The sequence below is a fragment of the Crocodylus porosus genome, unplaced genomic scaffold (genome assembly GCF_001723895.1).
Source record: "Crocodylus porosus isolate Cpor-Errol unplaced genomic scaffold, CroPor_comp1, whole genome shotgun sequence".
Classification (NCBI taxonomy): domain Eukaryota; kingdom Metazoa; phylum Chordata; order Crocodylia; family Crocodylidae; genus Crocodylus; species Crocodylus porosus.
In genome coordinates, this window is record NW_017728906.1 from 65,286,829 (window position 1) to 65,302,702 (window position 15,874).

At 46.4% G+C, this 15,874-nt stretch overlaps 1 protein-coding gene across 2 annotated transcripts in view; it reads left to right on the top strand.

Annotated features, from left to right (window-relative positions):
- Positions 1–15,874, top strand: part of PIR (pirin) — a 93,017-nt gene continuing 77,143 nt past the window's right edge. The window contains exons 1-3 of one of the 2 annotated variants that reach the window (XM_019529287.1): positions 1–19; positions 279–431; positions 9,078–9,170. In XM_019529287.1, coding sequence (XP_019384832.1) covers positions 336–431; positions 9,078–9,170 — 189 coding nt within the window. In that variant the 5' untranslated portion in view covers positions 1–19; positions 279–335. The remainder of the gene's footprint in view (positions 20–278; positions 432–9,077; positions 9,171–15,874) is intronic. The other variant, XM_019529286.1, reaches the window with a different exon arrangement.

The following is a 15,874-nucleotide window of genomic DNA, read 5'->3' on the forward strand; positions in this document are numbered from 1 at the left end:
ACAAAGAGCCAGGTACTGTGTCCTGGGAGTGGTGGGGGCATTTGTGGGCCTCAGATCATGTCCAGCTGTGTGTTGCTTGGGCTGGAAGAAGCAAAGAAAAGCTAAGTCCTTGATATGAACTTGTGCTCTAGTTCTGCTCTCTTGCTGCTTTCCCATCTCCCTTTGCAATGGGGTGCTTTGGTCTGTCAGCTGTGTGTGTGTGTGTTGGGGGGGGAGCGCTCTCTGCTTTCCAAGATATGTTGGCAGCATTTTAAAAACAGGATCTTTTTCCTTGACAGCTTGTTTTGGGGTTTTTCTGGAAGTCCTGGAAACCACGTCTCCTTGGAGAAAGAGGGATGGCCGCTGAGAGGCAGGTTGTCAAAACTGCCGCAAGCAAGGAGCAGATGGAAGGGGTCGGGGCACGTGTTCGAAGAAGCATTGGCACTCCTGAGGTAGGCTTTGCACTGGCTGCCTCTCCCCCTGAGGAGATGGGATGTTGCATTGAATTATGAGCCTTTCCTGGCTTTGCATCTACCCTTTAACCTAAGCCACAAAATGGACTGGAAAGAATAGCATCAAGAACAAGTGGCAAGTGCCCAGACCTGGGTTAGGGTGCGATGTGGCTCATGCCTCATAATTCATGCATGATAATTTTATTCATGATAATTCATGCACCAGGTGTTGAACTTGTCTTGGCCTCACAGACTGGATGAGTGGTATGGGCAGGCTTCATGGGATGTATTGGGCCCACAGACAGCCTGGTCTCCCTATGCTGGATCTAGCATGTGTGGCACTCATGTTGGGACTCATGCCACACAACACTGGTTTGAACATGTTGGGACCCATGACGCATGACACTCCATATGGGGAGTCCCACAGTTCCCCCCACTTTCTCCCTTCCTCTGGGCTGTTTGGGGACTGCACCTTATGCAGCGTCCACTCCAGCTACTTTGGTCTGGAGTGGGTAGGTCCCAGATTGGGTGGGGCGGACACTGTGTGGCATACGTCTGGCATCTGTTGGTGAGGGTCCTGGGGCAGCGGCCATGTGTAGTGTGGATTCTGGACTGGTCAGTGTGGGTACCACATGCAGCATTTGTGCCAGGCCCTGTATGTGAGGCCTGTCCAGTGGTGTACGGGTCAACACAGCCCCAGGGGCAGAACTGGGGGCCAGATGATGGACAAGATCTGGTTGGGGGCTATATCTTTGTCATGCCTGCACTAGGGTATACAGTCTGTTTGGACCTTGAGGAACCTGTGGAGGCTGGAGCAAAGGTTTCATCCAGTGAAAGTCCAACCCCCAAGCCCTTCCTTATCCTATATTAGTTGATGGAATTGAAGGGCCAGGAGGGATAAAGGTCTCATAAGCTTGTAGGACAACTGGGTCCAAATACTTTACATACAGGGCAGGAAGAGAAACCAGAGAGCTGAGGATGGCTGATGCTAGCAGTCAAAATGTCATGTGAAAGACTTCTGCCTATCCTGGGATTGTGTTTGCATTCTGGAAGGGGAGAACTTTATTTTAAAATTGTATTTATTCCCTGGAGGAAATGAACTGGGAGGGCTGGAATTTGAGTCTGGATAACTCAATCTGTGATAGTCGGGAATCCCCATGGGACTCAGTCACGGAAGTGTGGCTTCAGAACAATATAATAATGAACTTCACTGAGAGTATTTTGTGAGATCAGGGCTTAGCTCTATGTCTTTAATAATTTGACTCTGGAGTCTGTTGACATTTCAGTTGTCTAGGTGAATCTAAGACCCCCCAAAAAGGACAGAAAGGGATACTCAGCCAGATAAGATGGAAATGATGCTGTGAAAACATCAGGAGGAACTGAGAATGTCCATACCAGCTTCTATTACTTTTTAATTCCAAATTTAGTCAATCAGTGTAATATGTGAATGTCATGTTGGCAGGAATTAGTGATAACTAGTTGCAACAGGACCTGCATCCAGTGGAGCTGTAACACCCCCCAGTGGACACATTACTCCTGCCTTCTCTGCTCTCTTGGGTTGCCCTGTCTTCCCGCTTGCCTGTCACACCTTGATGGTGTTTACAAAAGTTTCATAGTTTCATAGTTGGTAGGGTTAGATGGGACCTGAGCAGATCATCAAGACCGGCACCCTGCCATGGGCAGGAAAGAATGCTGGGGTCAAACGATCCTGGCTAGGTGATTATCCAGCCTCCTTTTGAAGACCCCCAGGGTAGGAGTGAGCACCACTTCCCTTCAAAGTTGGTCCCAGACCCTAGCCACCCTGACTGTGAAGTAGTGCTTCCTGATGTCTAGCCTGAACCTACTCTTAGTCAACTTATGGCCTTTACTCCTAGTAGTGCTCTGGGGAACAGGGTCGCTCCTGTTCCCTGCTGGTCCCCCTTGGTAAGTTTATAGACAGCAACCAGATCCCCTCTCAGCCTTCTCTGGTGTAGACTGAACAGGTTCAGGTCCTGTAGCCTCTCTTCGTAGGGCCTTCCCTGCTGCCCCCTGATTATGCAAGTGGCCCTCCTTTGGAGCCTCTCAATATTGTCCACATTCCTCCTGAATTACAGTGCCCAGAACTGAAAAAGAAAGATTGGGAAGCTGCTGAGAGGCCCAGAGAGAGTTCAATCTACTGCCAGGCTGCCTGGGTCTGATCTATCGTGGCCCCTCAACCCTATCAGTGTCCCAGGATAGGAGGTGCCTTAAGTGCTGTGTTCATGCCTTCCTTTGCCCCTATAGCCATGCCCAGGCCTTGTAGATGTTACCAGTTATATCACTGCAGTGGGGTGGCTTGCCCCAGGGCAAGTTTTGTCCCACTTGGGCCTCCAAACCTTTGTTGGGAGCAGAGGCAGATTAAGATTTACTGGGGCTCTGAGCAAACAGAAAGTTGGAGGCCACCTACACTCCATTATAAACATGAATGTATCAAAAACATCAATAGACCCATTAAATGTTTACATGGTACATTAATAAATAAAGTACAACACGTAATATCAAAATTAACTACTTAATTTTGCCATATATCAGTGTCCTGGTATTTCAAAAGGGTGGCAGGGGTTCTTGAAGTAAAATTTTTGAATGAGCTTTAGTTTAAGTGCTGTCACCACCATTTTTAAGCGTGGGGACCCTGACACATGAGAGACTGTGGCACTTTAATTAGAGCAACTCTCAGAGTCACTCTAATTAAAGTGCCACCACCCACTCCCAGAGCCAAGGGGCATCTTCCTAAGCCTGCCCAGCAGGGCTGAGGCTGAAAGGGAGGTGTAAGCCTTCCTGGCTGTCCAGGGCTGGGTGGTCTCTGTGCCAGGCTCCCAGCTCTTCTCCCTCTGCCCAGGGCAGGGCCTATGAAAGACTATATGGCTACAGAGTTTTAGGCTAAGTGCAGCCTGTCAAAAAGTCCAAAGCTAATTGATTCAGTCTTTGCAGGTTAGGTTAAACTGCAGAGACTGAACGGAAAAACAACTGGACAGACATTTACATTTGATTCAGGAAATGCAGCCAAATGACTGCAGTGGCTCAGGCCAGAAGCCAAGGGCAGGGGTGGCACTAGAGCACTGTGTGTTCACTTCTTCTTTCTGCTGCCTTGAGGTCTCTGGGATTTGCAGTCCATAATTACAGTAGCAGGACTCTGCAGGGTTGCTCATCACTTCCTCTTCCTGCTTCCAGGTGCCTCTGAGAGTTGTAGTCCACAGTCACAACCAGCAGTAAATTTCAGCTGGGAAAAGGGTGTTTAGACCCCAGCAGGGTTTGCCTCGGGCAGAGGAATCCTTTCCCCTGCATCCTCATATGGCCCCCCCCCACCCCTTTTCAGCCAGCCCTGCTGTGCAGACAGTATAGTACACCCCAGCAGACAGCAGACCCCAGCCCAGGGCTGCAAAGCATGCTGGGATGACAGGAGACTATGATTTAACTTGAACCAGGAAAGGGTCTGGTACAGAAGTTTCATAAACCAGTTAGACCCAAATCAGTTAAGTCTGATATTTATTACATTCAACCAGGTTTATCTCAAACCAATTTCAGCCACTTTGGAACTGGTTTATGTGCACTGAGCTTCTGTGCTAAATTTCTGGTCACTTAAGCTGGCTTATGTGTAATTTCTGTTCCTAGCCTTAGGCACCTTGGGACAAAAGAGGCAACAAATGTTGGTCTTTATTATTTAAAGTCTCCTGCAGTCTCATCAGTGGGGATTTCTTCTTTGCTTTGAACACACTGAGGACATCAGTTATCTGTCAATTGGTTAAGTACACAGACTACTTAAATGTTTTAATATTTTTCAGCCCAACTGTCTATTTTTTGTATTTAGTAAGTTGGTGAAGTGAAGTTCAAAGGCTCATCTGGAAAAGGAGTTTTGTAAATTCCCTTTGAGGCTTGGATTTATGGCACATTATGACCTGCTAACATCTGATACCCCAGGTACCTCTCTACAATTTACTAGCTACAGGTAAATTTCAAAAAGCCAATTTCAACAACCAAGACTAATTTTAATATTGATTTTATGCCCCTCCTGCCCCTTTTTGACATCTGATACCTACAGGTAAAGAACCTACTTTTATTCCCTGCAACCCTCCTAAATTTGCATTTCAGCAAAACAGGTTTCTAAAGACTGGCTTTTTTCATACCTGAGGGATTTCTGACCATCTTTCATATCTCTCACTATTTTTTATTTATTTCTTTTTTATCTGAGGAAGGACATGTGTCCAAAAGCTTGCAAATAACAGCTTTTTTGCAACTATTTAGTTGGTCTAATAAAAGATATTGCCTCTACCCAAAGACTCCATCTACAGGTCAACATGAGCCTCCCTCCATCCCTACCTGTTTCTCACCCATTGTCTGCCACAATTTGCATTTTTACCAACTGGCATATTGCATTTTAGCTTCTGGGATTAGCTATCTAGGAAGAACACAAAACACCTGCAGACTCTTCCTCTGCCTGAACAATGGTGTTTGTACCTGAAAGCTTGCAGAGAAGAATTTTCCCAATCATTTTAGTTGGTTTATTAAAAGATTATAGTTGTGGTTTTACCAGCCTGATTGTATTTGCTTTGTACTGAGCTACAAGGACAATGGAGCATGCCTCCTAGCCAGTTTGATTCTTCTTTACTTCTGTCTGTTTGTGGATAGACTTTTGGAGGCTGTCCCCTTTTTTAAAAGTGTACATCTGCATTTTTAAAAAACATATAGCCCTAAATTTAGGCTTTAAAGACTTTGGGTATCTAGATAAGTGTCCTGAAGTTTTTTGAAGTATGCTAAGCACCCCATTCATGTAGGAGCCTAGCTTCAGACATGAAGCTTTTAAAATAATTTGCTCAACTGCTCAGACTAGTATTTTCCTTGGGTCTTTTTGCACTGCTGCCTTTGCCCTGGGGCTATGCACCCTGCCTGGGCAGCAGGGCAGGGCAGAGCAATCTGAACAAACAGTGTGCAGACTGCCTCCACCCCATGCACAATTCTGGGGGGGACATGCCTCCCCCTACTTGGGGTGTGCACAGCAACAGGGAGCTGCCCCTCCTTCCACTCCCAGCCTGATGGACGAGCTGCCCATGCCTCCATCCTGCTCCCTGCATCAGGCATGCACTGCTATGGCTAGAGCTGGGCAGCGCCATGCCCCCAGCCTCAACCTTAGCCCCTGCCCCCTCCCTTAATGTGAGGGCTTCGATTTGCCCCCCTCTGCATGCCTTTTCTTCCTCTCCACAGACTTACCTGCACTGTGCATGGAGTTGCTCTCTGCTGGGCTACACAGCTGCTTTCTGCCAGGCTCCTGGCCACCTGCATGCCTGTGGCTGGCTGTGCATATGCACGCCATGCTGCCGGCCTGTCATTCTCGGGGCCCTCATTTGCAGAAGGCCCCTGGACCAGTGCCCAGCAGGTCCTTGAATTAACCCGCCTCTGGTTGGGGGCTTCAGCCTTTTTGGCTTTGGCTCCTGTTTCTCTGGATGGGCCTCCCTTTAGTCAATGTCCACTGTGCCAGACTTTGGCTCTTGGGCACCAGCCCTGACTCCCACTCTGAGCCTCTGGCCCCAGACACCCACTGTGAAATCCTGGCCCCAGTCATCCTCCTTGGGCTCTCGCCCTAGCCCTCAAAGCCCTAGGCCATCTCCTATTTCAAACTTTTTACACTCTTGGTTTCCATGTGCCTATGTCCTGAGCCCAGGTTCTGGTAGAGCTTAAACCTCCATATGCCCTTTGGGCACCCCTGTGGCCTCTTCACTGCTTTTAGCTACACCTGGTCTGCTGGTATAAACTCAAACAGTGGTTCTCAACCCTTTTTGTACCAGGACCCGGTTGTAAACTCTAATGGCCAGTCTTGACCCAGTGCCCCTCACTTCTGTCCTGCTGCCCAACACCCCCAGGCCCTAGCCCCCTAAGTGTGTGGGGCAGGGTGGGTACGTGGGGGGCAAGGGCCAAGTAGCTCCTTGCAGACTGGAACTCTGCCAGCCTGTAAAGGAAAAGCCAGTTTCCCACATTTTTCCCCTTTAAAGGACGATCCATTTTTAAAGTTCATCTGTGACCTTTCCTATATTCTTGCGATCCACGGGTTGAGAAACACTGAACTAGAAAATGAAGGCAAGCTGTTACTTTAATTAAAACCAACCCGCTCTGGGTAAACAAACATTCGGGAAAAAAAGGCAGGCTATGGCTTGAATGAAAACCTCCTCCCGTGCTGGGTAAATGAACTTAGAGCAGCCCTCATCCCTTGGGCTCTCTGCACTCTGCCTTTGGAGCACTTCAGCATCTGCAAGGGGTTCTTGTGCAGCTGCTTTCCCCAGAGAACTCTGCTCCCTGCAAGATGCCTGTCTCCCTTCCCCAAGGCATCCAGCTTATCTTTCCAAGCTACTGCCCTATTTGAGTCAGATGACTTGTTAGCTCACACAGATGTTTGCCTTTAGGTCTAATGAATAGCCCAGTCTTCCCTGTTGCTGCTTAGGTCTGCTGCATGCAGCCTCTCTCTCTCAGCTGCCTATCTGCCTTCACAGCAAGTGCGTGTCCCCCCTTTTTAGTAACAGAAGCCTCTGGCTCCCTGTTACACTGGTCTTAAATGAATGAGAAGCAGTTGAATTAAAAATGTACAGTATTTCCGCTTTGGTTTGGAGATTGTGGCTTTCAGATGAGGAGCATACCAGATATGTATGTCATAGGCAGACATTTATCATGCCACATGTTCAGGGAATTTATAGTGGGATAAAATGGCAAACAGCCACAAAGATGTCCCCCTCTGGATCTGTGCTCAGGGACATCCAAAGCTCCATGCTGCAGCTGATGCAGTCACATGGTTAAGATCTGGCATGGCAGGTCATACAATTTTTGAGGGATTGGCAATAAAATTCCTCAGATCCCAATCGTGTGATCATATTAATGTCTGCCAACAGCTTCAGACTCCCTGAGACTGGTTTAGTACAGTCAACACTACTGAGGCTACCCCTAGGAACTTGAGAAAACTGCTATTGAAGAATCAAGTTGTCTACTTGCTTAGTGAAGTTTCACACAGAGTTCATTTTACACCTGTGCTCTCCAAAGCTTGCGCTGGCTCCTACTTTGTGTCTTGCTACAATTCAAAGATGCTGGTTCATCTTGGTCCTAATAGAGGTCTAATGTGTTTGGCTACTTATCATCTTTCACCCTGCTGCTTTAACTTTGTGTTAGCAGTTAAAGTGAGCTGAGGCAGGTGTTGGCAACCTACAGCCTGTGGAGCCACTGAATCTGGCCCATGGAGCTGAAAGACTTTGGCTCTCCGCACCAGTGTTGGGGCTGAGCAGCTGTGCTGGGGCTGGGTAGCTGGAAACTGCACCTGCATCGCTACTGCTTTTTCTCATTCTCTGTTCCCTGGCTGTAGCGCTGGTGTAGCTTCCAGCTGGTGGGTAATTGAGCCAGGGTTGGGCAGCTTTCAGCCATACCTATGCTGCAGCTGGAAGGGGGAGCTGAGGAGAAGTGGCAGCATGGGCATAATTTCTGGGAGCCCAGCCCTGGTGTAGCTGCCCCCTTCTAGAAGTTGCCCTTGCAGTCCTCCTGGGGAGCCAGGGACTGAGAAAAGCAGCAGCACAGCCTCCCGGTCCTGGCATGGGTACAGGGAAACTCCCTTCCCTGCTGGCTTGCTACCAAAATCTCCCAGCTTGCTCTGGACTGTCACTGTAGCTTGAAAATGTTGCCAGCCCCTGAGTTAAGGTTTTCAATTTTTTTCTATGATTTTATATTCAGAGAAGTTGTGGAATCTTCATCCTCGACAGCAGTGTCGTAGCAACGAAGTTTGGTGCCCAGGGCAAAGACCACAGCGGCAGCCTGCCCTCACTCTGCGCACAGATCTGGGGGGGGGCACGTGCTCCCCCATGCTTGCCCAGGCATGCACGCAGGGGTGGGAGCCACCCTTCCTCTGTCCCCATGCCCTGCCCCACCCCCAAATGAGCCGCTTACGGCTCTGTCCCACACCCTGCCCTGGCTGGGCAGCGCCTGTTGGCACCCCTTCGCTTCGGTGCCCTGCTCGTCCCTCCCTTACTATGTTACTGCTTAGAGGTTTTTAAGACCCAGTCAGACAAAGCCTTGGCTGGGATAATCTAGTTGTGGCTAGTCCTGCTTTGAGCAGGGGGTTAGACTACATGACCTCCTGAGGTCCTTTCCAACCCTCATTTTCTATGATTCTAATAGGGGACTTTGTGATATGGAGTTATCTTGACTTTGGGGCTCTTGAATTCACCTAATCCTTCAGAATCAGCATCCATAGACCTTGCACTATGCCCAGGAGAGCAATCTATTTATTTATGCTTTGGTGTGAGTGGATAGTGAGGTTAAGAATACAAGGCTCTTCTTAGTTTGTTACCACTCTGTAAATATATTTTAATTATTTTAAAACTAGTGCATATAAATGTTAAGAAAGTATTTTGAACATTATGCTTTGCATGGGAGTAGTTGAGTTTCTACAATTTCATTTTTATCAGGATTGATCTAAGTGAAATTTAATCGAGAATTTTGAAGGGAGATGAGTGAAGGACAGAATGCTATCTATCTATCTATCTATCTATCTATCTATCTATTCCTTACAATTTCACGATTTGTGTGTGACAGTAAAAGCAGAAGTTGATAAAAAAAAAAAAAAAATCTGTGTCTAAGTGCTTTAAATTATTTTTATTCCAGTTAAGAAATTTGGATCCTTTTCTGCTGCTTGATGAATTCAAAGGTGGGAAACCAGCCGGCTTTCCTGATCACCCCCATCGGGGTTTTGAAACAGTAAGTAATTCTAACTGGCATTCATGATATGCACGTCACAAGTGAGTACTGTTAGTGTTGCTGCAACACATGATCTGTTACTGCATCTATAAGAAAGCAATTATAGATTGCTTTGATGTGTTATCTATAATATCTTGGGCACTATTAATTCTTATCACAAATTTGGGGTGCACATCTGCAACCTTCCCCAGCTTTGCATGTCTCTTCACTGAAAAACAGATGAGGATGGGCTGGGTTTTGACACTGTTGGTGTTTTGTATTTTTACATTTTTTATTTTAAATTGACATTTTTGAGTCTTTTTCATGTTGTGTTTTCTTAGACAGAGTTACATGTACTTCCATTCTATTATTTTATCTATAGTTTATTACAGTCTGGATTAATAATCTCTCTTGACAGCAATGCTAGTTTGTTTTTTACTTTACAATGTGGCATGAAACCTCTGTGTGGTGGGAAGAAGCCTTGCTACACCTATGCCTAGGAAATAATAGGATTCTATTTGCAGGATTCTTGAAGGAAGGGATGATCCTAGAATAATACTTCAGTACCATGCCAGGGAGTGCCATGGTGGTGCATGCTGTGTTTCTTTCACATGTACTGCCTTCTAAAACAGAAATAACATAGAAGTGCTTGGCATTTGCCAGTGAGCTCTCCCAAGCTCTTCTAATGGTGAGAACTCACTGGGGTGCGCTCAGTGTCACATGAAAAGACAACTACATTGTTTGGAGGTAGTGTGAGCAGATTGTCTCACTTTGGTGCTTCTTGGCATGCTACTGAATTGGCATGATATCTATATAGGGTTTTTTGGGGGTGGGTGGGAAGAAACAAAATCTTACTGTTTCTTTAATGACATGATTAGAAGCTTCATAGTGTAGGCAGAGGCAAAATCTCTCCTTGTCTGCCACATCAGGACAAATTTTGGTAAGGAGAGAGGCATGTAATATACCCACTTTCCTCATAGGAAAAGTTGCTGGCAGGAGGAAAACTGTTTGCATGTCCTTCTTAGAACAAGAGGAAGGGAATGAATTGTTTTGACCTTGACTCCAAGCTTTGCAGGAAAACTGAAAAACTGCAGCCTAGAGAGGAAACGGCTTTGTTCTGAACTGTTGTAGTTTGGGGTTTTGCTTAATTGGAAGGCTTTGCTGCTACTCTTAACCAATAGTTCCTGGAGAAGAGAAAGTTTTTCACCCCACGCTGGGCAGCCCTTTCAGCGGGAACTCTCTTAATGGGCTTGCCTCCTGTTGCACCCTCGGAGCCCATCTGGATGGCACCTGCATCCATGGGGCTGATTCCATAGGGCATTGGGCTTGGTTTTGGGGCAGTGCCACCCTATGGGATCCTGGTGGCAGGACTCTTTGTGGGGCAGTGATGCTGGAACCCCAGGCCAGGTGTCACAGAGGGCTCAGTGTGGGGGCAGCACTGTGGCACATGGGACTGTATGAGGAGAGTCTTGCTGTGTTTCTGGGGCCACTTGGCTTGGTGAGGGGAAGTGACAGAACCAGTCTTGCTCTGGGCTCCCAGGACTCAGAGCTGATGCAGTCTGGTCTGGAACTTCTGGGCAGGGTCAGGCCATGTCAGGGGCATAACCAATAAGTGTTATGCCCTGGGCAAAGCTTCCCTGTGCCCTGTGGTGTAGGGGTAGGGGGGACATGAGTGCCAGAGAGTGAAGAGAGAGAAGGAGACTCTTACCAGTCTTACCTGCAGCCAGCAGCACTGAATGTTCCTGCCCACCCCTCCAGTGGGGCTCACTTCACCATGGAGCAGCAGAGAAGGTGAGTGAAGAGAGTGTAGATTCCCACTCCAACTTTCCCCTCCCCAATTTACTCAGAGCCGTGACCCAGTCCCACTCTTACCATTAGCTCCAAGGCCTCTTTGCTTTACTTAGAAGGGTGAGAAAAGCAAGAGCATGCCATTTGTAGCATGCATGTCATGGGCTGGCTAACCCTGCGCTAGACCAGGTCTGGCCCATGGAGCTATATCATCCAGCCTACAGGACTCCTGAAAGGTCCAGAAATGCGACGGTGGGGGAGTGGTAGCAGTGTTAATTACTGCTGTCCTGTTGCCTAATTTCTGAATCTGTGGTGTGGATGAAGTGGCCCCGCACACTGCTCAGTCTGGTAGGCAAGTGATGCAGGGCTGAATCAGGGTGGTGTGAAGCTGGACCAAGATGCTGAGAAGCAGGTGGCCAGATTGGTGTGATGCCAGATTGGGCCCATGGCCCTGAGAGGGATCCAGTCTATAGACTGACCCTATGCCACTCATCCAGGATGCGGGCCCAGAAAGTTGGGTGCCCCTGTGCTAGGCTATTCATCGCTATCAAAATCCTGGACAGACAATAAGCATGGAACCCTACAGACTGGAAGTGCATCATAAGCAATGAATTTCTCAGTCTGCATTTGTTTTTTTCTTCTTGAGTGAAATTCATGTTTTCACAGTCCACATTACAGGTTTAAGTTGGCATGTAGGATCTGTAAAGGTTGTGAACACGGGTGAATTTCATTCTTATAGAATGCCTGTGAAGGAAGATGCTGAGCAATGGGATAACTCTTCACTTACAGTTCAAGAGCCAAGCAAAAAAATGCCATTGTCGAATTGGGTGACGCTGGGTGTGACATTCAGACTGTTGCACAAATTGGGTTGGTCGGATTTTATGCTCTGTTCACAATGTAATTCTGGGAATGGGACATAAGATCTTTCTTTTTTAAAGGCAGACAAACATATTCACCAAATGTTTAGAATTTACTGTGATTTAGGAAAGTGAATATTTTATTAAAAAATCCTATGAGAACTAAGAATATACACAGTACGGCCAGTTCCAAGCATTCAGAAATCATGAGTTAGGCATCAGAGACTCCTGAGATTTTTCAAAGCAAACAGACCTGCCAGTCTTTTTATTTGCCTTTTGGTTTTATGCCTCTGAGGCTTGCTCAGATTGCATTTTCAAGGTTTTCTCCCTACCCTTGAGGGTTAGAGCCTTTTTATTTTCAGAGAAGACTGAGAGCTTGTTTATTCATTTGCATTTAGGACCTGGAGCTTCAGAAAAGCACCAAATACCCTGAGATTCACAGAAAGAACAGAAAAATTGCCGACTCTGAATGCCTGTTTTAAGTAACTGATTTGTGACAACAGTGCTCTGTATATGTAAAACTGCCATTTTTTATCCGTGCTTTATTGTCACATTGTATTTTCCAGGACAACCAGATGATGGCAGTGTTTAGCAGCCAATAAATAAATAAAGCCCAAATAAGAATTCATATCATACCTAACAGCCTGTGTCTCTGGGAGTGTGTGTTGTGGGGGGAGTGTGTGTGGGGTGGGTGGGAAATAAGAAAAGTATTTGGGAGGTGGGGACAGCAGGGGCAGAATAAGAAAAGTATTCTGATAAGGAATAACATCCAGGGCCTGCTGAAAGGCAAAGAGGTCTTTGGACATTGGCTCTGGACCTTTATTTCATAAACAACTATCTCCCATCTACCTCAGTGATTTTTTTTTTTTTTTCCCCCAACCAACTGCTCAAAAACCTACATATGATTCACAAGACAAACTTGGAGATTAAAAATAGGAGTTCATAGTGGCGAGAACATTCTGACCTGTTATAGGCTTTTTTTTTTTTTTTTGGCAAATTATTTGTGTATTTGGGTTAGATCTAGCAAATACAGGTTTCCCTCGCTTTAGGCTGTATGTGTGTTCCTGAAAATAAGTGCATAACTCAAATTTGCATAAAGGGAACCCACTTTACAATGTAATGAATACAGATATGTTCAAAGACCTCAACTGCACTGACCCCCAGAACCACTTCTACCACTTTTACAAGACATTTTTGGTATTTACCAACAGCAGACAGTACACTCAAGCACAGGGTGGTGGTGAATGTTTAGTTGGTGTGAAGAAAGGGTGAACAGAAAATCGTGTCGCAGACAATGAGCGAGGAGCACAGATCCACACAGGAGACTATATTTTGGTGTGTATCACTCCCACAATGCACCGTACAAAGCAGCTGACTGTGGGCTTCCACCACAACACTCACGTAAGAGTGAATTTACCTCGTATATAATGGATTTTTGGTATAAAGAGTCATTGCCTAAGATGACCTTTTGCACATACAGAACCTGCATAATGTGAGGGAAACCTGTAGTTTTAAGTGTGTGCGTGTGCACACACACACGTACGCGCGCACACACACACTCACACACACGCGCACATACACACACACTACACTTAATGGATTGCATTTCTTTTACAAAACTATATTAGTGGAAGGATACCCAGGAAGAGACTACTCACCTGGAAATTGGGTTCAGATGCTTTCTGCTTTAATCAGAAAAGGGATTTGAGCTTCAGTCTTCTACCTCCCAAAAGAATGCCAGGCTAAAAGGTATTCTTCAGCATGTCTCTTCCCCACTGAAATTGTCTGTGTGTTGCAACTGGAACCCAGGTCTTCCACAGTCACCAAACCAAAGAGTCATTCTCATCATGTGCAAAGAAATCAAAGTATTTTATACAAAGTAAAATGGGTTCAACAAGATGGGTTTAGAGATTCCTTCCCTAAAATACATCTAGTAGGTAGGGTTCAGATCCCTATTTTGAATCAGTCAAACAGGGTTTTGAATCCAGGGCTGCCACATGAGTATCCTACCAGCTGAGCCCTAGAGCATAGAGTTGGGAGAGATACAGCCTACTGAACGTCTCTGGGTTTTTTTTAATCTAATCCTTTTATTTTATTAAAAATTGCCTGAAGTTGATTCACTTTGAGATTGACTGACTCCAGCATTTATTTTTGGAGGGGAAAGAGTTGGCCATTGAACCAAAAATGCATTATTCTCACAGCCTTCATAAATGTGCTGGAAAAGAATGATTTCCTAATCAGCCTTGTCCTGTGATGGGAGACTAGCTCCCTAGGTTAAAAAAATGTCTAGACTGGAATTTTTTGGCTTAGGATGTGGTTGTTACTGTGCCTTTTTGAAGAACATGGTGAAATATTTTTCTCTCTCTCTGCCTTCCTCCCCCTGGTCCTCTGCCTTTTGACTGGCCACTGTGAAGAGAACGTGTCCATATTCTCACACCACAAGCTGACTCAGGTTTTGACCCGCTCACAGTAGTATAACTAGGCAGAGTGACTGGGTGCTGACTTGGGTGGAGGCAGAAAAAAACAGCTGCCACCACAGCTACCCAATTTCTCTGGCAGCATGGTGGCAACCGGAAGTTGCTGCTAATCCTAGGTTGCCCAGCTGGCCTGGGTGCCTGGCTGTGTTACACCTCTGCCCACAGCCTCCTTGTTGCCCCACCTGGCTTCAGGTTTATTAATATCTCCCCACTTGTTCTTCCCTGCCCCAGAAGGTTAGCCCCATCTTTTCCTCTTGACAATAATTCCTTCATGGAAACTGTCTGTGAAGCTGCTTAGTAGCTGCCTAATACCTGGTGTTACAAGGTTACAGGCTAAGAAAAGGATTCGGCATTGAGGGAGCTACGTTTGTTGCCAGGAAGTTGCCGAGGAGGGCCTTTACAAAAGTCAGAATGCAAGAGCAAGAGGAGAAAGAGGATGTTTCACTATAGCTCATCAGGAGCCTGGAGCCTGTTGACTCATTAACAACTATATCTTGTGCTATGAAATTCTTTGCCGTAGGAGTGTGGAATTTGAGGCAGACATGTTTGTGCCTGACCTGTTGGGAGTACGGATTTCCCTCGCTTTATGCTGATCTTGTATGTGCGAATTCACTCTTATGCAATTACCCTTTTAATACCAAAAATTTGTTATATGTGAGGTCAATTCACTCATATGTAATCGGTATGGTGGAAGCCCGCAGTTAGCTGCTTTGTGTGGTGCACTGTGGGAGTGACACACACCACAATACAGTCTCTTGTGTGGATCTGTGGCCCTCACTGGTCTGCAACACATGTTTCTGCTTTGGCCATCCCCATTATGGTAACATTCACCACCACCCTGTGCTTTTGTGTACTGTCTGCCATGGGCGACTGGTGCCTCCCAAGTCTGGGACACCAGATCGCCGACGGGGGGTGAGGAAGGGTCCCCCAGTGGCCAATCACCAAGCCCAGAACTACCAGCAGCAAAACCAGCAAACCTGGAGTGCACGTCTGCTGGCACTTCCAGTATCGTGGCTGGCATTTCCAGGGGGTGCATGGCCAACCTCAGGGGCGCACATGCACCCCCTACATGTTGCCAATGCTGTCTACTGTTGGTGAGTACCAAAACTGTCTTTTAAAAGTGGTAGTAATGGGCCTGGGGGTCAGTGCACTTGAGGTCCTGAAATGTATCCCTATTTGTTACGTTGTAAAGTGGGTTCCCTTTATGCAAATTTGAGTTATTTGCCATTTTTCAGGAATGCACATACAGCATAAAACGAGGGAAACCTGTGCTAGCCAATCATAGCAAAGACCCTTGTATAATTACATATGGTTGTTTTCAGTCTAAGTCCTCTTAATATAAAAATAAAATAGTAGAACAAGAAAGCTGCAAGCGCTTGTGGGGGGGGGGGGGTGTCGGTAGCATATGGCCTCTGAAATATTCTGATGCTTAACATGGCAACAGACTACTAAAGCTTTATAGATGTAATCCACACAAAATGAATTCACACTTGTTGAATAGCTGCACATACTACAAAGAAAAATATACTAGATAATAAAAAAGGTCCAGATGGTATAGGAACACTTCAAGGGAAAGAGCAGCCATGGCTTTATCTGACATTTC